Genomic DNA, 25,615 nt, shown 5'->3' on the forward strand with positions numbered 1-25,615 from the left:
CCTTTGTCTTTTGATTTCCACTGATGTCCAGTCATCTTCTCTTGCATTTGCTGTATGTTATCAGTATTTAAATAAAACTTGATATAAACCAATTTTAATTTTGGAAGCTATGCTGTTAATTTTAAATGTGTAATTGTCTTGCTCCACCTAGTTTGTGGCTATTCTAAATATCTTTGTGACTGACATTCTCCTAGTAATACTTTGTTACTTTCCAGTGTTTGCTGCTTATAAGAACTACTGGACATGTGATATTGCCATGACTTTCTATTGAATGCATGATAGCTTTTAAGTCTTTCAACAAACATTTGTACCATTATTTCAACTTTAGAATATTTCATTTGGAGCTAAAACTTACAGAAGCAGTGAATATTTTTAAATGATGATGCATAATTATTTGCAGCTTTGACATGTACAGAGAATTTACTCTGTGGATGAGATAGCTTTTTATTTCACCAAAACATTTTAAGCAACTTTTAGACAAAGGTTGTTTACATTCTCTTAAGCAGCTTCAGACAGGAGGTTTTCAACAAGTCCAATTTTATAAAGTATTCTTAGTAAAATATGTACTTTGGCAGATATCAGTCAGTTTCTTTTAATAAGCTTTTAGACCTAGGCAACCTTCTCAGAGCCAAAACAGCCAACTAAACTTTATCACAGGTCCAAAAGACAATTGATTCAACCTTCAGCCCAAGAGGCAGGCAATTTGACTCAGGTAATGCACATTCTGGAACTTTTTTAATGTTTTTGCTACAGCCTTTTTCACCTTCTGCGGCATCACATAGCCATTATATAGTTTTAATTTTCTTCCTATATAAGATTTTCTGTTTCCCAGTATGGTTGAGCGAGTAGTAGTAAATAGGTCTTCAGAGTTGTGATTCATTTCATTATAACCCAAGTAATCATATATATGTGCCTACTTTCATTTCCATGAATGTTGATAAGATAAAGTTTTATGTTTGCCAGATAGAAGAAGAGGAGGTTAGTCCCGCTTTCCAGCATTATTATGAATTTGTTTTCCAATTTTTGTCTTTTTAAAATTTACTTTTTTTTTATAGCGCAGCTGTTATTCATCCTTAAAGGAGTTACACTCTCAAATCCCTCCAGGGCTCCATAAGACAGGCCAACCATTCTCAAAGAATTCTCTTATAGTTGGTCTCAGCCAGAATAGTGTATGTTGGCACAGTGATAGAATATAAAGGACTCAGGACATGAGGACTATATCTCCTGTCCACACAGCGACTGCCTCAGTTTTTTATTCATCCTACTTGCACAGATGTGACAAAAGTGTATATGACAGCTGTCTTCCCCAGTACACTCTGGTCTGTCACAGAGTTCATGCATCCCCAGTGTTTGCTCCGGAAATACTGTTTGACAGTGCATTTGTTAATCATCATAACACCACCCAAGCTAAGTACACAGCTTTAAGGCCTAGTGAAAAGTTTTAGTTCCTTAAATTTTTTTTTTTTTTAAATTGGGAGTCTGCAAGTTTCCACCAAGGCGAGAAGTTGGGAGTGGATCGTTAGGCTACGATGTAATAGCTGTGGTGTTTTTTCATGTCTAACAAAGCAATAATTAATATCAATGCAATAATATTAGACAATTTTATTATTGAAACTCATTAGTCAATAAATTTTTCATCATTGATAGATAATTTGAGGTTACCAAATAGTTAAGTCAGATTAGCTTAACTTCCTGTTTATAAAACAGTCGTGATAATAATTTCCAGTTGTGCTTGACTTAACAAGCCTTGGTGTTTACTAAAAGGGATACACAGCACAGTACAGTACTGTATATCCCTTTTTAGTATTTTATAATTATACTAAATGGATTTTGTTATGTAGAAAGTTTCTAAGTTATTCGTAATATTGGGGTTCATTTCATGCTGATCTACTTCCAACTGGTATTATTTCACTGATAGTGACATCACAGGTGTTGAGAAAAATTGTCGTGACTAGCATAAAATTCAGCCATGGGTCTACTGACATTTTCCTAAGGGAATACAAAAGTACTTTTTCTTAATGGGGCCTTTTGCCAATAAAATCTTAGAGATACTGATTTTATATAAATTGGAAAAGATAATTCCAGTAATTAGTGATTTTAATTATGTACCAACTAACATAACCTATGACCTTTACCTGGTGCTTGGGAATAGACTTGGTAATCAAAAGTTATGAAATGTATAGAAATACATTGGACGTACTGTATACAGTATCCATTTAGTTTTGTCGTAATTGATTTTAGAAGCATTTGTGAGTAAATCTTTCAGAGCAATGTTATTATAGTAATTGTGAATTAATATTTTAATACATTACTATTTTATGGATAATAACCATTGATCATGTTACCTTATATCATACTGTGGACACATACTTGCGGCCATATCAGAATGGGTAATAAGAGACAGCCTGCTCACCCCCAAGAGTTCCAACTAGTAACAATAATGTGACCAGGTTGAATTATAAAATCTCAAATCAGAATGTGGTATGGGCACCAACACAGGCCGTCCCCACTTACTGGCGGCATCGGTTAACGGCAAGCCGGTCTTATGGTGCTTGTCTAGTGACATCGTTAATTGGATTTTCGGCGCCGATCTCCGGTTAGCGCCACTGATCTCTGCGTAACAGCCACAATTTCCACTTAATGGTGGCGCCGATCTGCAGTTAGCAGCACCAATATCCAGTTAACAGTGCCGTTAAGCAAGTTATTAGTGCTATTGTCGCTGAATTTCAGTTAGCAGCAATTTTTGGTTAGCGGCACTCAGCCGGGAAAGGAACTCCTGCCGTTAACCGGAGACTGCCTGTATCTTCCCCTGAGAATGATACTGATAACCCTTGGTGAGACACCAGATATAAAATACTTCATTAATGAAAGGAAAACTATAATGGAGATTGAACACGTAGAATTTCGGGACAGAGCGGCCTTTCCTACAACTGAATGGCACGTGGTACCTCCTTCAGGAGGAATTAGAAACTGTTGGAGAAGACAGTTATCCTGTCTATTAGTATAGCAATGAAAGCCATAGAAGCAACTTTTCTCCAATTCAGTGGAAAATATAGCACAACAACAGATTTAAAGGTCTAACAACCTTTCTGGGAGGCACCATCCTTCTGTCCCTATACATTTGAAACAATAAGCCAAGTAAAGACAGACTTTCAGAATTTTGTGGTGACAGGGAAACTAGATTTTATGGTAGAAATAAAGCATTTTGTCTTTGCCATCCCAGTATCTGATAGTTCTACAAAGGAAAAACTTGCCTTTCCTTATGAGAGGGAAAAAGCTCACATTGGAAATGGCTACCCAGCAACTTGGGATCCCTACAAGAAAAATCTTGGGAGAGCCATGGCTGAATTTTATACTAGGCTCCTTCTCCTCAGTATCATAACTTCTACTACTGTACTAGCTGGAATTAGCTATTAAAGATCTTCCAGAGTCGTCCAGAACAGTGTTTGCCACAGTAACCAAAACATTTATGTGGACCTTATGGGGAGCACTCTGACTTTTTGAGGGGTTGCATTGAGGCTTGAAAGGAAGCATTGGTGGGTTCCAATGTAACCTCCCTACTACAGTCTTCCCCCTTCTGTCAGGACCTATTTGAAGAGTCTGTTGTCACACAACTCAGTAAACAAGCCTGATAACAGAATTGTACATGTTTGGTGCCCACACTTTTATTTTTGTAGACATGATTAATTATAAGAAAATCCTGGTGTCTCAAAAAATTATTTTTTACTTTTTAGTGCATTTTAATAAAAGCATGTTTTAACAATTTTTTTATGTTTTTGTATGTATGTTTTTATTTTTGTGTTGTACATAGTTTGTACATAGTTCACACTTGTGTATGTAATGTACAGTAATATTGTTCATTGTAAAGAAAGTTCCCTATTTTATATGATCTTAAATAGTTAACAGTAAATGGCTAACAAGTGTTTCAGGCATGAGTTCCTTTTTACTTGAATTACACATTTCTTCTTTTGTGTATTTACTTTGATTTTACCTCTATTGCCTGTTTTTGTGCAACAGCAGGGAGTTGCCATTTATGTACTGCATGGTGTTTTTGTTTCTTAGCTGTTTTGTTAATTTCTGTGTATTTATTTTTACTTTTTACAGTGGTTTTTTTACATGTTAGATTATTGTCATTAACAGTCAAGTTTGATTTCTCTAGATAGGGTGTCCTAAGTTTCTTTACAGTAATCACACTTGTGTGTTTTTTCTTAGTTATTGTATTGGGTACCTCTATTACTGTCCATTATCATACCTACTTTTAGTTCTTGGTTTTCCTTTTAAGCAATGAAATTTATTCCGTCCATTACTGATAACTTTGTCTCACCTTGATGAGTGTGAAAAATATTTTGTGTCATGCACTAGAGGCCTGCACTGGTCTTTCCTAGTAATGTGATGTGTTTTACATCTTTTTTGATTACTTACAGGGCCCTTGCTATACAATGAGTTTGCATTTGGTATGCCCCAGTGCACTTGTCAAGACTATCCAAATAAGCCTGTCATGTATTTTTGTCTCCTTTAACAAGGACTTTTGTCACCATGCAGTGGCAGCCATGGTTGCATATTGACTGCTCCTTTTCAGTTTGCTATGTTTCTCGGAGTTGAACCCCATACCCTAGACTACTTTGATCTGGTATGTGCTCTGCATTTAATAGAGAAGAACATTCAAATCAACTCAGTCGAGGGATTCCAATACTGAAGGGTCATTTGTCTCCACTCTAGAATCTTAGGTCTCCAAGTTGTAGACTGGGTTGCAGACTCCTCAACTTCTTGAATCACTTATGGTACCCTGGAAGACAATGAGTTGTCAGATATTTTTCACTGTGTCTCATGTTGACAGTAAGTATTCATCATTCTAAAAGACTTACAAGAACCTTTGCTAGTAGAAGTTTGATTACTGACCTGGCCCCTTTCAATCCCTAAGTACTCTTTTGAACTTTACAGGCATATGCAAAAACTGGGATATTCAGTGTCTTTCTTCCACCTAAATAGCAATTCAGGCTTGTCTGTGATTAATGCTCTTCTCCTAGACACATATTTTTTATGTAAAAACCATTAGCATGTGAGTGTTCTCCTAGGTACGATTTTTTTTTTACTAAAGGTGAGGTTATTTAATATATATTTGAGGGTCTAGAGGATGTATGCATAGCAAAACTACCTCTTCCTTCCATCTGATAAACAAGACTGGTGTTCCTGGGAACATTTATGGTTGCAAATGTAAGCATATATATTTGATTAATATGTTTGTATGAAAAAACTTTGTGTTATAAAACCATGCTTTTTTGCAGTTTTATTAGCCTTTGTTCACTTAAAATCTGTTCACTTTTTCTTAGGCTTTCTGTTTCTTATTTTAAACAGTTATTGAATGACCCATCTTTGACTTTGTTTAGATTTAATGCTTCATTTTTCCAGTCTTGGCTCCTACATTTTTCGACACTGTAATAACCTCAGAGAGCCAGCCATGTTCACTTTCTTGAGCAGTCTTTGCCTGAACATAGCAAAACATCTCAAAAGGGAAGAGTATTAACTGTCAGTTATCCTACTCAGGAAGTGGGAACATGTATCCAGACCATTGTCAGATTATCAATACTTAAGGAAATTTGTCTCTAGGTGACCCCTTGTCCTGCCAGATATTATACCTGCCCATGCATCTGCAAGTATACCCTACATTGAGAGAACCAGTGGTAATTACTAGTCAACACTACTTTTTTCTAAATTCCTAGGTGATAAGTGGCAGAGTAAGATGATCTTGCCAATGATTTCCAAGTTTCTTTATAACCTAGTTTCCAGGGTTCAAATTACCCAGAGACACCATCATGGCCAGTGCAAAACAGGTTCTTAATCTACGTGGAAGGAGCAAGTCTTGGTTTCACCTGAGGCAAGTTTGAGAGAAAGAAGTTGGACTTTTTTTTTTTTTTTGTACTCCTTCAGTCACTCAGGCACTTTTACATTGGAAATCTTTATAAGGTATCATATAAGATTACTTCCATTGGGCAAGATTATCTTCCAGTAGGCAATGGAAATATGTTTGCAAGATCTTTGTAACTTCTTTAAGGGATTTCTTGCAGTAGATTTTGAAGCATACATATGTGAAAAATATTTTTTTTAACTCACTGTACTCACTTAACAGAGTAGGGCTTTTTCCAACTCTCAAAGAATGATTTTCCAGAACTTCATCTCTAATCAAGGGATTTACTGCTATGTCCTTAATTGTATTTCTTTTTCTTATTAATTTTCATATATTCCCTTCAATCCCTTCTGTCACTTCCATTTGTGTGTCCATTTCCAACTTTACATATCTGTAATTTTCAACTCTCAATTAGGACAAATCTTTGAAGCATACCTAATGAGAGTTAAACTTACATACTCTGTAATAATGGTCTGTTAAACTTTCATACTCTTTAATAATTGTATTGACAGTGACAAATGATTACTTTGGACCTGGAAAAGATTTTCTCTCTCTTCTAGTAATGTTAATGGTTCACTTTTGTTAGGTTCCTCTATAATAAGGTTCTGCCTTTGGATATGTAGGCATTGTAGAGTGGTTCCTCTTGTCTCAGACCAGGTGAAGTAGACAGACTTTCTCATGCTTAGAGTCCCAGTTTCATAACCAAATGGGAAAGCACTGACGAGCTCTGAATATTGTTTAGTGAAGCCTTCAAGTTTATCACTTTATGCCCAGGAGAGGATTTGTTGGATTTAGTAGCAGAGAATTTGTTGGATTTAGTAGCAGCAACATAGGAAACATCCTTAGTCTGCTCTTCCATCATTTTATGATAGCAGGCAATGCAGGAAGATTATCCTTAGAAAAACATCTTATCTCATTAGGGAGGGATAACCACAGATGGTTTTTCTTGCATAACCCCAGGTAAACTGTTGTCAAGGATACATTCTTGGGCAGGTTAGGAGACCACCTTGATTGCATCAGAGGTTGGTTTACCTTCAGCAAACTACTTTGTACACCATTTCTTCATGTTTAGACTCCCCACCACAGAGTCATGCAGTGTTAAGAGAGATAATTTTTCCTTCCTTTCTCACTTTCGTATCTGGTCTTGTCTCTTAGCATTTGTCATTTCTAACTTTTCTTTAGAGTAAATTCAGGCAAGTTTTTTATTCAGCTGCCAAGTTTCTTCAAGGAAACTGACTGGGTCTTTGAGTCTCTATGCTTTGTCATCTCCAACCTATTATTCAATTAATCATACTTTGTGCCAAAAATGTTATAGTTGAGTCCTAAGTATTTTCTTTGTTTTGTCTGTTACATCAGTCACCTTCACAAGGACACCCCTCTTCCAACAACTGTAATATAAAAAAATAGGGATTTGTAAGACTTAATTTTAATAGTTTTTTACTTGGACTGTTGACAGGATTCATTAGTGGCAGCCAACTTTTTGATTTCCAGTAATATTGTTTTTATCTCTATATTTTTATGGAATCCAGTAAAGATATGGTTTCAAGAGTGAGTTCCCAATTGATGGTTTGCAAAGGAAGAATCAGTTCTGAGTTTCCTTTGGACTAATGACTGAAATAATAATTGACCTAAGGTTTTGCTTGCTATTTTGAACCTCATAAGGGGCATCTGGGTTCAAGTGCTTATCTTATATGAACTGACACAGTGTGCCAAAAATAAATTTGTTTCACCACAAACCCATTACTAATAATGTACAAATTAATTAAAAATTTGAAATTTTTGTGATCTAAAAAACACCAGACATATTTGTTTTGTAATAAACAAAAGTGGCACCTGTGCATGTAGCAAGTGATCATGATCCTTAAGTCCTCTGTAGTAGACTGTTACTTGTGTGTGCAGTGTAATGAACTGCTAAGCAACTCACCAAGATCATCAGACTTCTTAGAATTTTCATTATTTTTATTTTGTTTGATTTCAGTTCCTTCCATGTTTTGTACTAGCAGAAGTGATTATCACCACTCTGATGTTTTTCCATCTTTGCTAATGGGAGGGTTTTCACCAAAAGGTTTTAAGGATGTCTTTTGTAATTTTTCCATTTCCTATGAAGTTAGTGTGCTGTTCTTTGCCATGCTAGCAGTAATCTCTGGATTTTTCAGTGTGTTGTATTTTTGTGTTTTTGCAATTTGTTTTGTATAAGGAGTGCTGTTATTTGTGTATTCATTCAGATTAACATTTTTCTAGTTATGTTCTATCTTGAAATTGGCCTTACTTTTGACATATGGATGTTTAAAAGCTTTTTATGTGATTTGGAAAGATAACAGTTAAGGAAATTTTTTTATCGGAACCCTTGGCATTTTCAACATTCCCAATTATTATGTTTTTATATACAGTAACTGCACTTTATTACATGAAATGCAAATTTTAGCTCAAAAACAATAACCTCTTAGGCCTAAGTGTTGCTCAAGGATAGTTTAAATATTGTTTTAGTTTCAGGAAATTTTGTTGCTTGTTTTACTCCCTAATTTACTTTGGCTTTACTCAGGAATTAATATCTGGTTATTATCACTTATTGGGGCTTTGTAGTTTGAGTGCTGGAACTTTGGGCTTTCCACATTTTTTGGCATTTAATTATTGTGTATTTTGTTACCTTTATTATAAGTATTTTTTTTTTACTTATGCTTTGTTGGTCCATAAAAGTGATACTCAGGTTTTTTGTAAAATTTTAAGAAGAGTATGGTTTTTTTTTTTATTTCCGTACATACTTTTGAATATAAACTTTCTTGTGTTTGTTAACTGTGCTGCATCAAAGGTGTACTGATTGGCCTGACAAACTTTGCCATATCTGCATGTCTTTTCCTGACTGGGATGTGCATCTGTTGTGCAGTTTGTGCTGTGATGAAGTCTGTTCCCTCAAACTAACCTGTGATGTTTGTGGATTGTGGATTGGTTGACTGTAGAGTGGCATTACTATCTCAGCAGGAAAGGTTACCATTGATGAACCACAAGTGCTTCAGAGTTTCTTGTAAGCATTTAGCAGTGTTCTCATGATCTTTTGCAGCTCCTCTTTCACCAGTGATCAACATTGCTGTGGTTAGGAAACATCTCCTGTTTGGTGAGGCTGAAGCTGTGCTTTTGTACTCTCACTTGTCCCTTCCTTGTACTTTGTCTACTTCCAGTGCTACCTGAGCATGTTCAACATCAGCTCCCACAGTACAGGCTGTCTTATCAGATGTTGAGGAGTCCAGGATCCAGCTAAAGAAGTCTTGTTTGCAGCACTTCAGGAGATGTAGGATAGCCTTCCATTGCCTGTTGTGCCACTCCAGTTACACCCTTTCATCCTTCTCACCCAGGACAAGAGGAACTTTTGGCTTCTTCAAGATCTAAGCATTTGCTTTCACCAGGTGTCTGTTACTGGTGAGGAGTGAGGCAGAGTTGCCAAGATTTTCTTTGTAACTCAGGGAGGACCCTCTTGTTTCCAAGTGCATGAAACACCACTCATGCTGCACCATCAACTCAGATAGCAGTCATCCTGGAGCTTGAAGCAGCCTTCCTAGCACTTCAGGAATTTCAAGAAAGTGTAACGGCACTCCATGGCTCTAATGTCCGACAAGACTACAGTGGTAGCTTATGTCAACAAACGGGAGCTAGTGTCTCATCATCTTCACGACTTGACAGTACAATACAGTTGCACCAGTGGGTGGTCTCTCACTCGATGGATCTCTCAGCCAGATTTACCCCAGGCAAGATTAATGTGGTGGCAGATAAGGTGAGTCATCTGGGTCAGGTTCTGGGAACAGAGTGGTCACTTCATGGTTTTGCCAAACCACTTTCACATCCTTCTATCTGCGGAACATTTCCCACAGGTCCTTGGACACTTTTTCCTTGGGTCCGGTGGTGGCTGCTCAACAAGTTGTGTAGCTCATCCAGTGCCCCTAGCTGTACAGTTTGTATCTTTCCTAAGATGTTGGTTTTGAATGTGAGAGTGAATGGGATGACTGGTTTTCTTTTTTTCTCTTTCTTTTTCTCCTGTACCAGCGGGCAGTGGAGAACACTAATCTATCATGCACTGGAACTGGTCAGATACAGGTGAGAGCGCTCCGTTCCATTGGTTTTTTTTATTGTTCCTACACAATACAAACTGTATATGGGAGCAAGTCCCTTTCTCACTCTTACAAGGGGAGAGAGGAAATAGCAACAATCAAGGTTGGTAGCTAATGTAACTTTTGTTGTCTCTGACAATTACAGGTTCCTTATATTCCTACAAGACACAGTGTAACAGGAGTTCACATTGTCTCTTACCCCAGATGTCTGGCTGCTGAGGTAACTTTTTACTTAACAGATCAGAGGCATATGACTCCTTCCTATGTCCTACTTTGGCCAGGAAGTAAGCTCAGGTGGACTGAACCTACAGTCTGTTCTGAGGCTTTCTCTATCTGCCCTCCAAGAGTAAGTCTCCCATAGTTATGACCAAAGGTTTGTTCTGTATATGAACAAATGACAAATTTTAAATCAATTTTTATTTTTCATAACTAACAAACCTGCGGTCTTAATGTATATGGCCCACCTCAAGCCACCCCTCATTTAGTTACCTGGACTAATGGAAACTGATGCGTTGTAGCCAGGATGGGTTAAGGTAGGTCGGCTATGCCCTCCTTTCCGCCATCTTTGCTGACTCCTGTTGCCACCAAATCCCTTGTACCTTTTTTAACTGGACTCATGCAGGCGCTGGAGAATTTTCCCTTTCATTAAGACTGCAGGTTTGTTAGTTATGAAAATACAAATTGATTTAAAACTTGTCATTTTGTCTTCTAGCAGGAGTCACCAGGGTTCCAAAAGCCATGAGCACCACTGTGGTGTACACAACCAGGGATGCTATGCCAAGACCACAAGTATGGAGCATGTAGCATCACACACATGATGAAAGCATTATTGCAGTAATTTTTGCCTATGAGATCCCCAGGGGAAGCAGCAGTCCACTGACTGTCTGCTTGTTAGCCAACTTTAGATCTTAGAGTCTAGCACATAGTATAACATCTTACAAGTGAGGGATGCGCCTCCTGAGACATAGAAGGATAGCACTTTACTCTGAGGATGACCAAGAGAACATCTTTACTTTTTTTTAGGGTTAGAAAAGCACCTGTGACCTCACAAGCAACCCCTAATATGCTCACTAGTGCTAAAGGCTTAAAACACAATCAAGAGGGTTGTTGATACTATTAGTGCTGTTATTCCAGTTTTAACAGACTTTCTTGTAATCTTAAGAAGTCGTAGGTTGTCAGTTTCAGCAATTAAGGGTATGAGCCTTCCTTTTCACAGGTGTTTGACATGAGGTCTTCTTTAGATTTGAAGAAATTGTGTCAATCCTTCAAGGAGGCTTTTCCACAGAAGTTGATAGAACCACTTAGTTGGGACCATTTCCCAGTTCCTAAGGGACTTTTTAATTGGATCCAATCTCTCTTTAGATTGTACATTTTACCCTAGTAACAGTTTTATTTGTAGCCTATGCATTCTCAGGTAAGGTTACTTATGAAAAGAATGGGATTCTAGAAGTCTTTTCTTTGCAGCTGATTTTATGGCAAAGACGCTGATTTCAGGTACTAAGGATTTTCATTAATACCCCTTGCTGTCTTGTTGCTCTTTCCCCATGCCGAAAGCTGAGGACCATCTCTTATGCTCATTTAGTAATTAAACTGTATAGCCAGAGCATTGAGGACCTCAGACAGAGTACAGCTGACTACATACATACTAAGTAACTTAAATCAGCCTAATGCTAGTTTAGGAATACTGTATTCTGGCAGTGATGATTTTATTGAGCAAAGCTCTTGGAAGACCCTAGTACTTAAAAAATTTAAAACACTGAAAAAAATAGTAGTAGCAATAATTATTGTTTTGAAAATCAATAATTTATGAATTTCAGATTAATTTGGATATAAATGGTTACTTTTGAAGTAGATAACAAGATATGCTATATTACCTATTGCCTCACAGGTTTTCCTATAGGCATACAGAAATGTTATGGATGCTTAGGTAGAACAGATTAAAGTAATTGTTCACAAACTTGAATGAATTAATAGGTGTTACCTGGCATCATAATAGTATCATTGATGGCAATGAGTATACTGCCAAGGTCAGAGCTCTCTCCACTTTTTTTTTGAAATCTAAGAGAATATCAATATTATTTATTGGCAGGCACTTGTAAGTGCTAGTATACTTTTTTGAACTTATATTTCAGGAACATTACTCATAGGTGATTAAACTCATACTCCTAGGACAAGTAGTAGCTGTGGGACAGCTACTACTGGTCGTAGGTGGTTACTGCTTCAGTCAAGATTAAAGAATCACTATTTTTTAAAGAATCACTATTTTTCAAACACTTCATCCCAACTTTACATTATGTCTCATTGTGGTACTCTGTAAGGTGTGAATATTTGGATTATTTACTGTTACTCCTTACAATTTGGGTACTGCTTCTTTTCTACCAAATTTCACCAGCGTTGTATATTTACATTCCTCTTTGCTGTGATGTTATTTTCCATGGGCATGATTGCTTTTCTCAGTTTCTAAAGCTCTTCAACTCACAATCAAATGATTCTTGGCTCAGCTGCTTGACCTATACAACCTGAAGTTTGGTTTGGGCTGTATTATTAGTAATGGGTTTGTTATGAAACAAATGTAATAATTTAAAAAAAATTAAATACAAACCTAGAAACAATCACAGCTCAGCTTCTAACGTAGCCCCCCCTCTCTCAGTTAATTGTCCAGACCACAAAAAGAGAAATTTAACTAAAAGACTTTGAGATCTGCTAGGACATATATAGTTACCTTTTAATGTTTTTTCCTTTGTTGGCTAAACAAGGGATAAGTGTGTTTGGGATTTTATGGACCACAGAACTGGGGCATAATACAAGTAATGGCTTTGTATTGAAAAAATTACATTCTTAGGTTATGGACCCACTGTTTTCGTACTTCCAAATACATTGATGTGAAAGACTTTTTATTGCTACTGTGTGTCTTAAGACAAAAGCAGTTGAATGGTACTGTAAATTATGTAATGTATAACTGGCAATGTTAGTAGTATATATTTAGTAAATAATCCTGAGATTTATCTCATATTGCAGGTAGAGATGTGCTTTTGTACACCACTGGAAAATTATTCACTTCAGTATTTATTAAAAGAAGACCTTACTATTAGTTTCTGTTAAATAGAGTTTATGCCTTTGGTAGACAGTTAGTGCAAAGACCAATGCATAATATAAAAGGATTATATTTTTTTCAGAATCCACTCAGGATCTGCCCTGGGAAAGGAGCTCAGCCGTCTGCTGCGGCTCCCTGCAGACAACTACAACAATCTTCTCACAGTCTTGCAGCTGCAGTACTACACTCCCCTTTTAGGTCTTTTAGATTATAGTGGAAGAAAAATACTCAGTACTTACCTTGTCACTAATGCAGTAGAAAATGAGACGGAGATTCCTACACAAGAGCAGGTATGAAAGTGTATTTTGAAAAAGGGTTTAATTGCACTGTTTAGGGGTAAATACTCTGGTAAGTCTCTCAGGCTTGGTGATTGTTTAGTAAAATTTTGTACTTCAGAAGGTTTGAAATTGCAGAAGCAAGTTTGCGTGACATAAACCAATTGTTTTTATACAAACTCATCAGTCATATAGAAACCTTCATTCATGGTTGAATGGTCTAAACACTTGCCTTCTGAAGTCTTGAAAACAAGAAGCAGAATAGCTAAGTGATGTCATTCATGTGCATTTGTGAACATTGGATGATTATAACTGCCAAGATTAGATTTTTAACAAGAAGATAGGGATGGGAGTTGAGAAATTCAATATAGGGTTGATGGATTTGCCATGAATACTTAATTTGATCATATCAATCATCAGTCATATTGAACTCAGATTACTAACAGGTGAGAAATGGAAGTGGCCCAGAATTTGCAAAAGACTCATGATTCCAGTGGATCATTGTATCCAAAGAATTTTCTTGGGTACTGTGAGTAGTTGAACATCCAGAAAATAGGCAGATAGTTTGTACATTTTCATATCTCAGCACAGGCACAGATATGAAGTAACTATTCGGTTGAGATGTATGTGCTTGTAACCCCAGAAGACTATGGCTCATGAGGAAAAATTATGAATTAACAAGGGCAGTAAGTAGGAAGAAGGAGAATAAAGTAAAATATCTTTCGCCACTAGTAAAAATTTATCTGCTCGATTACCAGTCCTAGTCTGTTCAACCCCATGATGTATTGAAGGTAAAAAGAGGCATAAGTCAACTGACATCTCCATATACTCGCATTTATGATTGCCAAAATCTTTTTCTTTTGGAAAGCCTTTGATATGACCATGATCTCAAGCACAGTCACTTTCACATGATCAGCCTCTTCTTCTTCTTCTGAGACATCGAAATATGCATGCAGGGTAATCAGACTCACCCAGTTTGAAAAAGAATCTAAAAATTTTCATTTTACTTATGCATAGATAAGAAGAGCCTAAAATAATCACATCTCAAGTGCCTGGTCCTCTAAAGTTAGTGTTGAATGGCTCTCATGGGGTCTTATGCTTTGTTGGAGTACAAGACTTGAATGGCAGATGGGGTTGCATATGGTCGTGAGTTCTTGGTTGAAAAATCGGGAACAAATGATAAGCCTGGTGATGACCAACCACTGGTATTGATTATGGTGCCAGATAGAACATTCATCTCACTTCACACCTTGAGAATGCAAAAGCTAACAGGAAAGCAGCCTTCACACCAAGATGCAGTATAAAAGCCTTTCACATTAGATTTTAAGGAGCCCTGATGAAGTGTCATCCTAGAATAACCAGAGGCATTTGAGTTTCATTAGGACTTGGCTGTTAAATAAAAAAAAAAAATTGTTTGAACACGCTTTTATTAAAATGCACCAAAAAGTAAAAAATAATTTCTTGAGACACCAGGATTTTCTTACAATTAATCTTGTCTAAAAAATAAAAGTGTTGATGCCAAACATGGAAGAAAATGCTACAAGAAATAAATTTTTTTTCTTGTAGCATTTCCTTTCATGTTTGGCAACCATGCTTTTATTTTTGTAGGCATGATTAATTTTAAGAAAATCCTGGTGTCTCAAAAAATAATTTTTTCCTTTTTAGTGTGTTTTAATAAAAGCGTGTTTTAAAAATTTTTCTTTTTTTATTTTATTTTATACTTTTTGGTTTTGACAGAAATTGTAAATGATTTATGATTATAGCTAATAAAACTGAACATGATATCCTGTTGAGCCAAAAAAAGTTTGAAAAATCCAGAGAGTTATAATATTAACTTTATATTCTATAAAGTCAAAGAAGGTATGAAAAATCCGAAAAATTTCATACAAATCCTGAGATACTGGGAAAGGTCAGTGTAAGGTCACTAGAGGTCACTACTGACCTAATATCATGTAAGGTTGTATTGTCACCAAGATTGAGTAACCATGTAAAATTTCAAGTTCATCAGACGAAGGGAACAGGTTGAAAATTGAGTTACAAGTTATGACCAAAACAGATAGACTGACAGACACGGAAGTCATGTTAAATAAAAGCATGTAAAAAAACACAATTATGAGATACTAGTTATGAACAGGAGAACAAGATGTATTTCTGGATCGGGGTCCCGTGTCACCCGGTGAAATAGTCCATTCAGCACTTATTTCTAGGTAATTCCGTTGCTAGATACCAGAGAAAGCTAAATGAAATGCTGGAGTTACTACCCCAGAGCGAGCTCCACTAGATGGAGTCGTGTATGGAAAAGGGTGAACTACAAAAACACGGAACCTTATCCTATAGAGATTCCCAATGTCAAAAGTCCCAACGAGAGAGGTGCCGATACAAGCCCATGCCCTACTCGCGGACTGTATACAAGGCAACACTAGCCGCATTCCATTTTAGCACGTTTTTTTTTCACACGTAATTTCGTTGTGATCCTTATTTTGTGCTCTATTTTGGATTTTTTATGGCATCCTCGCAAGGTTCTTCTTCAATTACTTGAGTACCAGTGTTTTGTTGTTTTTTAGGCGATTGAGGCTTCTTATTTTCCTTTAGTTTAATAATTAAAGGAATTTATAACGCCCGCCTCGATCTCCTCTCACGCTCTCTTGACCTCTCTTGGTCTTGGCTCGGCATATTTGTTTTGTGTTTTTTATTTGTATCCCTTTTTATTTGGGATGTTTTACCATTAATGATCCCTATCTTTAGTGGGTTTGATTAATTTTTGTTTGTTCTGTACCCATTTACTACGAGAAGTGCTGTTTACCGTTTAGGCTACGAGCTACCCCCTCGGGCCCATTCGCTTTTTTCATGACTTCATTACGAGAGTGATTTTATTATGGTAGTGATGTTTAGCGTTTAGGCTACGAGCTACCCACTCAGGCCCATTCGCCTTTTATCATGGCTTCTTTACGGGAGTGATGTTTAGCGTTTAGGCTCTTAGCTACCCCCTCGCCCATTCGCTTTTTATCGTGGCTTCAATACGAAATGTTGTTGAGCGTTTAGGCTCGAGCTTCCCCTCGAGCCCATTCGCTTATTATCATGGCCTCATTATGTTTTGTTTTTGTCACTCACTTCTCTTAGCCTTTGGGGATCTTATTTTCATTGGTACTGTTACGGTTTTACTTTGTTTTCATAATTTTGTTTATTTTGTGAATTTTGTGTTCCCTTCCTGATCAAGTGCTGTCTTGCTGTTTAGGCTACGTGGTTCCCCTCGGGCCTATTCGCTTTATTTTGGCTTTATTTTGCCTTGTTTTAGACTCACTTCTCTAAGTGTATGGGAACATGATTTTCATTGTTACATTTAATTTTTGACCTTGTGCTTGGATGCTTTTGAATTTTGGGATAACACATTTAACTGGAGGTCGGTCATGTCCCTTCACGTCCATGTCGTGTTGGGCCTGCCTATCCTCCTACATGTACCTTACAGACAATTTTTGTTTCATATAAACCTATCGGTTCTCCGCCTCTTGTGGCTTATTAATAGTTAATCTTTCGGTGTTTGGGCTCTCTCCGGGCGAGATTCTCGGTGGATCGGTAGGTTTCATATACGCCTATCGATTTCCTCCGCCAAACTCCGTTTCCGGGCGAGATTCTCGGTAAATTGGTAGGTTTCATATACACCTATCGGTTTTTCCTTCGCCAAACTCCGTCTTATATAAATTATTGATAGTTGTTCCTCCGGTGTCTGGGGTTCTAATTTTTCCCCCTCCTGGAGGCCGGCCGCAAGTCTCGTAACTCTTCGCCTCAAGTTGGTTACGGAGAGTTTTCTGAAGACGTTATGCCTTCTGTCTCGCTTCTCGGACCTGTGAACATCGTCCCGGAGCGATAAGTAGGTGCGGAATAATTGAGACAAGCCTTTTTCCGCTTAGCTCGGAATTAGGTGAGGCAAACTTTTCCTTTAGGGGATTCGTTACCTTCTCATCCCTTTTCGACGGTTCCTGGTCTACCGTCCCTAAGGTGAAGTCAGTAAAAAAAGTAAAAAAAAAAAAAAAAAAAAGACCACCCTTTTTTAAACCAAGAAGACCCGCTCCGCCCCCCCCTCAAGGACGTCTCGGATCTCTAATCCGGTGCCATCTACGAGTTTGGCCTCGTCTTCTGAAAGGGACACGGCCCAAGCAAAGCAAGGCGGTTACCCCCTCCTTCCTTTGTTGAAAACTCTTTTACGGGTCTCCTTATAAGGAGCTCGTTATGAGGGTCATTGTCAACCTATTAACTAACTATCTACGTCATGGTCCATGCCTTCCCTTTCCCAGGAGCTTAAATCCCAAGAGATTAATCTCAAGACTCATTGTCAATGGATCACCTGTTAAGTCCTGCTCCGTTCTGGAATTCTATCGTTCCGGACATCTCCACCTCTTTTCCCCTCCAGTCTGGGGAATCTTGGTGCCTTCCCTTTATGCTTCCCAGCATGAAGGCACCCTCCTGTCGGGGGTGTGGGCACACGGAGGTTGGTGGAAGGGCATTTCTTCCCTTCCGGTCTGGTATCCTCTTATCCGGGTTTTACCAGACTGTCAGAACGAGCATGGCATCTGTCTGGCAGGATCCATAAGTGAGCCCTCAGCTAGGGGCTGGACACATCGTCTCCCTGAGGACTCTAACGGAGTGGCAGGCGGAGAATTCCAAGTTCACGCCAGCTGTGGGGTCTTACCGTGCTCTCTTGGAGAGCCCTGTTTCTTACCCCTTGTGCTCCGAATGTAGCCCCTCTTATCAACAGGCTTGTTTTGAAAATGTATCGCTGAGGCATTTCCGGGAGACAGATATCACAGATACATTCACAGTGAATCTTCTAACCCTGGACTACGCTTCTAATTTATTCAGCATACAGCTCCCTAAGCTTCCGGAGTCAATTTTCGGAAGCTGAAACAGGGTGTAAGTCAGGCTTGCCCGTTCCGCCTTGAGCTGAAAAATCTTATGAACGGTTTCACCTGGAGAATTAATCTTTTCCCAGGTGGGCGTTGTTACGGCCCATCTGGGGCTACTATTGTTACCCAGAGCCTCCGTTCTCATGGGTGTCTACCCTCGAGCAGAAACGGTCTGATCTTGCTGGGACCTGCCCTAAGTCCGGCAAGAAGTTCATGTAGTTCAAGAGCCCCCCTGCTCAGGCAGTGGTGCAGGCTCTTCAGGTCTCTGCCCCTAGACAGCCGTCAGCTCTCACTCCCAGCCTCCACCTCGATGTGTGCGGGTTCAGCCAACACATCAGCCCCTTGTAACGCCCCGTGTGTCTCTGCCTCCCCACGGGAAAGAGATAGCAATGCCCGCCGGGTTTTCTTTGCTTCATACGAAAACCTAAGGAAAAATTTTCACTAGACATTTGGCAAGAGGCTCTGACCCTCAGGGTTATCATAGGAGCAGGGATGCATCCTACTCCTCTCCGAGAAATTGGGAAGGCTTTCGCTTCACGGGGAGGCAATCAAGCCTCCTCCCTGTAGTATTTCTCATATGGGTGGGAGGCTGTACCATTTTCGGGGCCACTGGAACTTCAGTTCCTGGGCCCAGAGTATAGTTATCAGGGCCCGGGTGGAGCTGGACTGTTGTTCCCCAATCAGGTTCAATCAGCCTCCGGCCAGAGTTCTGGGGTCTTTGCGAATGGCCTGTCAGGCTTTTTCAGTCTGCCAAGGAAGTTCCCTTCCACTGGAAAATTTTTTCCGGCGTGTCCTGTTTGTTTTCCTTATTCATGCAAGTCTCGGTTGCTTACAGTCTTGTGGGTTCGGATCCTACTGCGCCGTGGAGCCGTAACCACCTCTATAGACCTTCCGACGCTTCCTTTCACATCTTGGTTGCAGAAAGGTCCTATCCCTTCTTGGGATTCAGACTCGGGAGCAGGCGTGCCCTTCAGGTTCATGCCCTCCTCAATGCGGCTCCAGAGTCTTCGCCAGTTTGAACAATACCGTAGTTCAACAGCTCCGGTATTAGGAGGCTATGCTAGCTGCATATCTAGTTGCCTGGCTCATTTGGGCACCCAGCGTCGGGAATTGCCTGAGGGCGCCGGTCATTATAATCGGTTTCTAGTCTTTGGGCTTCTAAGTAACCAGGAAGGAATCCCACCTGATTCAGGAGGGTAGCCTTCCGTAGTTATGAATCCAGTGGAAGTGGAAAGAGATAGCAAGGGCATCTTATCATTTCATCATCTCAAGCATACCTCTCCCGTGCCCAAGAAAAGGTCCTGGTTTTCTCCAGTTTGCTTCAGTGACGGTTCTCCTTCTGAAGTCAAAGCTGGAGTTTATGACCGGGTATGGTGGAGTCAGGGACGTGTCTCCTTGATTCCTCCTACTTGAATAGTGGCCTCCGGCCTTGCACAACTGTCAAGTGCTTACCAAGTCAGTTCCTCTCCAGCTTTCCTCCGGCCTCAGTATTCCACACACGTCACCTCTCTGGCGGGTGAGGTGGTTATTTTTGGCCCAATGGAGTACATGGTACTTAGTCGGTCACGTTCGACAGTTCCATATCAACGCTTTGGAGGGCGGTGACAGTCTTCCTGTCCTTGGAAACTCCCCAAGAGGTTTCCTTTTAGGCTGGTTCTGAACAAAACAGCAATAGTGCGCTGCGTAAACAGGTGGTTTTGGACTCGAATTGCTCCGTTCAGGTTATGGTTCATTCTTCTCCATAACCAACAGACGCAGGTGCCTCTGTCTACCACCCTTCTCGTAGGGGTCCAAAAAGGTCACTGCTTTTTCCCTATCCAGGGCCTCCCCTGGTGTCGGAATAGTCCTTAGGCGGAGCATCATTCAGGTAGTCTTGTGACCTTTTCCTGGGCCTGGAAGTAGGTCTGTTTGCAACCCAATTCAGCCACAAACTATCAAGCTGTCCCGTCTGGTATAAACTCAGCCTCGCCAGCCCCTCAAACTCTGATGTCCTGGCTTTGCGGTCTTTGTGAATCTTACAGTTGAGGAGGAAACTGATATTGGTCCTGTTATTACTGTTTTCCTGAAATCAGTTAAGGGATCCTACTCTACTGCAGTATGGTTCTGCAGTTAAGTAACTAGCACTCTTCACATAGTTTTCGAAGCTATAGTACTGATGCGACCGCATTGGCCTCGAGGAAAGTGTTTTGTTGGAACCAGACTCACAGGCCCTTAACTTTCATCCCTAAGGTCTGTGTTCGTCTAAGAACAGTACTCCGTCCACATTCGGTTTCCTGGTCTTTGAGTAATGTATCGGAGTTAGCTTCGGTAACCAACAATCACCTTGTTCTTATCTTTCCTTGTTAAGGAAGTCCCAAAATTTTTAATCAGCTTAGCTTCTAGTGTTAGTTTTCCTGTACTGTCTGCCCTGTCTGGCGGAACCAATCAGTTTGGTTTGTCTGGCGGAACCAATCAGTTTGGTTTCCCCTCTTCAGGGGTAGTGTTGTGAATTCCTCACCCTAACTTTCTATCTACATTGAAGGTCCTCATTTTCGGTGGTCACCTTGGAAAGTACTCCCTTTTACAAGGTCTGTTTCTGTGTCCAGTTTTCTCCTTGCAGGCTTTTTAGACAGGACCTCGCAATTTTGTCAGGTCCTCTCCTTTAAAAAAGGGGGGGGCACTGTCATTGGGTCTGCTATTAGGCAGGAAGTATTTTCTTAATACAAGCCTATTCAGGTGCTATTCTAAGCTCATGATCTTAGACGGTGACCACTTACATTATTTTCATTACATGAACTTAGAGGACCTTACTTATGTTCAGGGTAGAATTCTCCTAGTTTTCAACGTTTCTATTTAAGTCTTTAATAGCATAAGAATGATGTTTATTTCTCTGTTACTATTTCATCCGGGTGACACGGGACTCGATCCAGAAAAAGGATTTTGACAAAGGAAAATCTATTTCTGGAGAGGGGCCCGTGTCACCCGGTGACCCACCCTGTTTTTCATTCTCTCCCTCCCTTGATAAACTTCATTCTAGTGAGGTGGGTGCTAACATGGAATGCGGCTAGTGTTGCCTTGTATACAGTCCGCGAGTAGGGCATGGGCTTGTATCGGCACCTCTCTCGTTGGGACTTTTGACATTGGGAATCTCTATAGGATAAGGTTCCGTGTTTTTGTAGTTCACCCTTTTCCATACACGACTCCATCTAGTGGAGCTCGCTCTGGGGGTAGTAACTCCAGCATTTCATTTAGCTTTCTCTGGTATCTAGCAACGGAATTACCTAGAAATAAGTGCTGAATGGACTATTTCACCGGGTGACACGGGCCCCTCTCCAGAAATAGATTTTTCCTTTGTCAAAATCCTTTAATTGATATCTGGGAGAAGTGAAACAATAATATTTAAAGCCAGAAAACTAAGCAAAATAAAAATGAAAAGAAACACTAGTATTTCATATATAATACACAAGATGTACCAGAAAAACTAAATTATGCTGTTAATTATTATGCCGTCTATTACCAAACCTAATGTAAAGAATCTGAATTACTGATTATGCACATTGCAGAGCAAGAAAACACCAAAATTTGGTAATAAGGTAAGAAGCTGAAAAACAACAAACTGTAAGAAAAACTTTATGATCACTCACTTGAAATGAAAAAGGGAATAAAATTAGTAAAATGAAAAGAAAATAAAGAAATAAATATAAAATGAACATGTTGAAATAAGAATGTAGTATTACTGATATTAACTTGAAATAAGAATGTAGTATTACTGATATTAACATTGAATGTAAATTTTCCTTAGGTTGATGCTGTGCTCTCAATGATAGCATCATTAATTTGTGACCAGTCAGATCAACCCCTAGTTGAACCAGATCCTGAGGACTTGGCTGAAGAGCAAGGCCTACTTGCAAGGTAAGGGACAATATAAATTTGTTTCTGGAATCATAATTTGGGTAAATTAATGACATATTTCTGTAGGGTTTTGAAATAAATGATTGACTTTGTCTTATTTTCTCATTAACTATGCAAATGAATTGTATACTATTTGGTTAATTGAACTTTGTAATTCACTGTTCAGATGACATTTTGGTATGGTAATTTAATTTTTGAAGAACACATCTGTGGAATTAATTGATAATTTGTATGAGGTTTGTATGTCAATGGTATCCTAGTCTGGGTGGTAAATGATCATTTTCCAAGCTAAGACGACTATGTATTTAAATTTTACAGATTCTTGCATCTGTTCAAATCAGCAAATAGTGATCAACAGTATCTGATTCTGACAACTGCAAGAAAACACCTTGGGAGCTGGAGGTAACAAAAGGGTGGTATACACTTTGCCACCCCTTGTGTTCCAAGCATATCAGCTAGCTTTCAAGTATTATAGAGAAAGAGAAGAGGTAAGAAATATAAAGTATATTACTTTGTTTACTGGCTTCCTGAATTATTTTAGGTAAGAAATCTGGGGGTACTTCAGAGTGAAAGGGTTATGGATTTCCAGTAATTTTTGTTGATTGCGTATTGAAGATAACGTAGCTTGAAAAGCACTAGATTAATTGCCTTCCAACTGTCAATAATATATCCCAATAACTGAACTTTACAGCACTCAGGTTAAGTAAAAATTATTGTCTGCCAAGTCGCAACCATTGTGTGCAGCACAGTGGTACTCAGGCCACATTATTCAGATTTAGTCACTCTTTGAAATAATTTAATGTGATCCAGTGTGGCAACACAATGTTTTTCATACTACTATCACTTCTAGAACTGAGCATTTGCATTGCCAGTACAGTACACAGTTTATTGTTAAGTCTGCCATACCAAGAAACTTCAACAATTGTGGAAACATTACTTTAGTCTATATCCTTATGTTCTTAAGCACAACTATACTGCAATGATAAATTGTATGAGAGTTGAATCTAAACAACAACTCCTCACTACTTCCAAGGCAGCATAATGGTAAAAAAAAGTTTAACATCTTATACAGTACTGTATGTCTATCTCACTCTCAAAATAATTCATACTGTATATCTTTGTACAGGTAAACTACCATACATGCTTTATATATTTTTTGTTTTCAGGATGATAAATGGAGCAAGAAAGTCCACAAAATATTCCAGTTCAGCCATCAGACAATTACTGCTTTGGTGAAGGCTGAATATGCTGAACTACCACTGAGGCTCTTTTTACAAGGAGCTTTAGCCATTGATAAAATAGATTTCGAAAACCACGAAACTGTTGCTTATGAGTTTATGTCTCAGGTAAGTGATTGACTTGTTTATCATTAATGATTTTTTTTATGCGTAGAATACTCAGGATTTGCGTACTATTGTAAACCAGCACTGATACCATAAGTGGTCATTGCTGATTTATTTTTATTGATGCAAACAAAAATGTAGATCAGTCGGCACAGGTATGAGTGAACTGTTAGGTCAAAATGGCATATATTTTCTGACTTTCTGATGTTTATCTCTTGTTTTTTCTATAAAATATTTGTTTAGTGATCTTTATTGCTGAAGAATAAGCAACAAATTTCTTTTTCAGGCATTTTCTCTGTATGAGGATGAAATAAGTGACAGCAAAGCACAATTGGCAGCCATGACACTCATCATGGGAACATTCCAGCAGACTACTTGCTTTACTGAAGAGAATCATGAACCATTACGAACTCAGTGTGCATTAGCAGCATCAAAACTCTTAAAGAAGCCAGATCAAGCCAGAGGGGTCACTATCTGCTCTCACCTGTTTTGGTCAGCCCGTTCTGAAGCTACTAACAAAGAGGAAGTAAGTTCATATTGATGTCCTCAGTTAAAGAAAGCCATTATAAAGAAATCTAGATTGTGGGCTTGCAATAAAGTGTTGTTAAAGACAGAGCATAATTTATTTATTGACTAATATTGCCAAGGCTAGGTAGAACATTTTATTACACAAGCTTATGTTCCTCAGGTAGTTTAGTTTAAATTTTTGTCTTTTTTATACCTTTTATTTATATAAAGTTTCAGCAAGACAGCAAGAAAATTCAGTTATTTTACTTTGTCATTAAATTCAGGTTGAGGAGGTTATCTGCCACAAAAGCTTCCATAATAATATGGACTAGTGGAGTAAGCATACAGTAACCATACCATACAAAATCTGAGTCTTTGAAATTGCAGTTTGTGCATATTCTGACAAAGCACTGTGCTGAAACTAAGTCCCAGCTTGTTCTATGGGAAAATTATGAGGCAGCTGATTTGAAAAAAAAAAAAGTTGTAATAGTGAAATAAATATATCCAATGTATATAAATTTTTTTATATGGAACAGATCTAAATTTATTCAATTAGTATTCATGGTATATATTAAATGTTTGAGATTCTAATGACGTCATTTGCAAACACACATGCCTCTCTTGAGATTCTGACACCTGCAAATGATGCCATCCATGCAAAACTTTCAGATATCTGCAATTGCTCTTTTCCTAATATTTTTATCGGTTCCCTCCTTGAACATAATACAGTAAAATACATGTATCCAGCTACAAAGTGAATTTGTGATCCCCAGAATCTTAAAGTTCTATCTTTCTAGATGATAAAAATATAGATACGCTGTTGATGTATGTATTCAATCAACCCTTTTATATACAGTAATTATTACTGTTATTGGCTATAAGAGCAGCATCATTTCACTAATATCTGCATCCATTATTGACCTTGCTTTTAATCTGTTCTTTCACTGTCCCCTCCCCTATATAAGCTGGAAGCGTACACAGCTGTTGGACTGTGTAGGGTGGTGAAAATGACCTCAGTGAAGGTCTTAAACCACTAACTGGTCTGAATCCTGTAACTCTTATATATTCAGAGCATTTTTTTTTATCTTTGCCTGTATCTATTTATTTGAGTGCCCCTTTCCCTTCGTTCAAGTAATACTCTTAATTTGTTATATTAAGTGGTCTATACTATTGTTCTGCTCTTTTCCTGCTTTGTTGAGCTTCTCCAGTTATAGTTGTTGTATAATTTTGTTTTGCTCTCCAACACAGTAAAACTTCCAAGATCCAGGCTAATGGGTGGCAAGAACACATACAGATTTTTGAAAGATCTGGCTCTTTGAAAATTTTAAAAATAAAGTAGCTTATTTTGTATATACTTATAAGACTCAGCACACTTTTACCTTGGTTTCTGTAAGTTTCTGTTAATGACAAAATTAATATAAAATACAGCAGAGTTACACCAAAAATTAATAATAATTATAATCATTGTAAAATATATGATGGTAATTGTACTGTTTTCAATAGTGTAATGAAGGTATTTACTAAATGTTATGCAAAATACTTAAGTCACAATTAAGATTTCTTAATTCATAATCAGAATTATATTTATTAAATGTTATT

The 25,615-nt window shown here is 38.4% G+C and overlaps 1 protein-coding gene across 1 annotated transcript in view; it reads left to right on the forward strand.

Annotated features, from left to right (window-relative positions):
* Vps35 (Vacuolar protein sorting 35) overlaps positions 1-25,615 on the forward strand; it is a 61,264-nt gene that overhangs the window by 33,532 nt on the left and 2,117 nt on the right. Inside the window, 6 exon segments of the mRNA XM_067095965.1 lie at positions 13,182-13,389; positions 22,057-22,166; positions 22,485-22,554; positions 22,556-22,654; positions 23,333-23,512; positions 23,796-24,035. Of these exon segments, the coding sequence (XP_066952066.1) occupies positions 13,182-13,389; positions 22,057-22,166; positions 22,485-22,554; positions 22,556-22,654; positions 23,333-23,512; positions 23,796-24,035 (907 nt within the window).

This window comes from Macrobrachium rosenbergii, chromosome 52 (genome assembly GCF_040412425.1).
Source record: "Macrobrachium rosenbergii isolate ZJJX-2024 chromosome 52, ASM4041242v1, whole genome shotgun sequence".
NCBI classification, from domain to species: Eukaryota; Metazoa; Arthropoda; class Malacostraca; order Decapoda; family Palaemonidae; genus Macrobrachium; species Macrobrachium rosenbergii.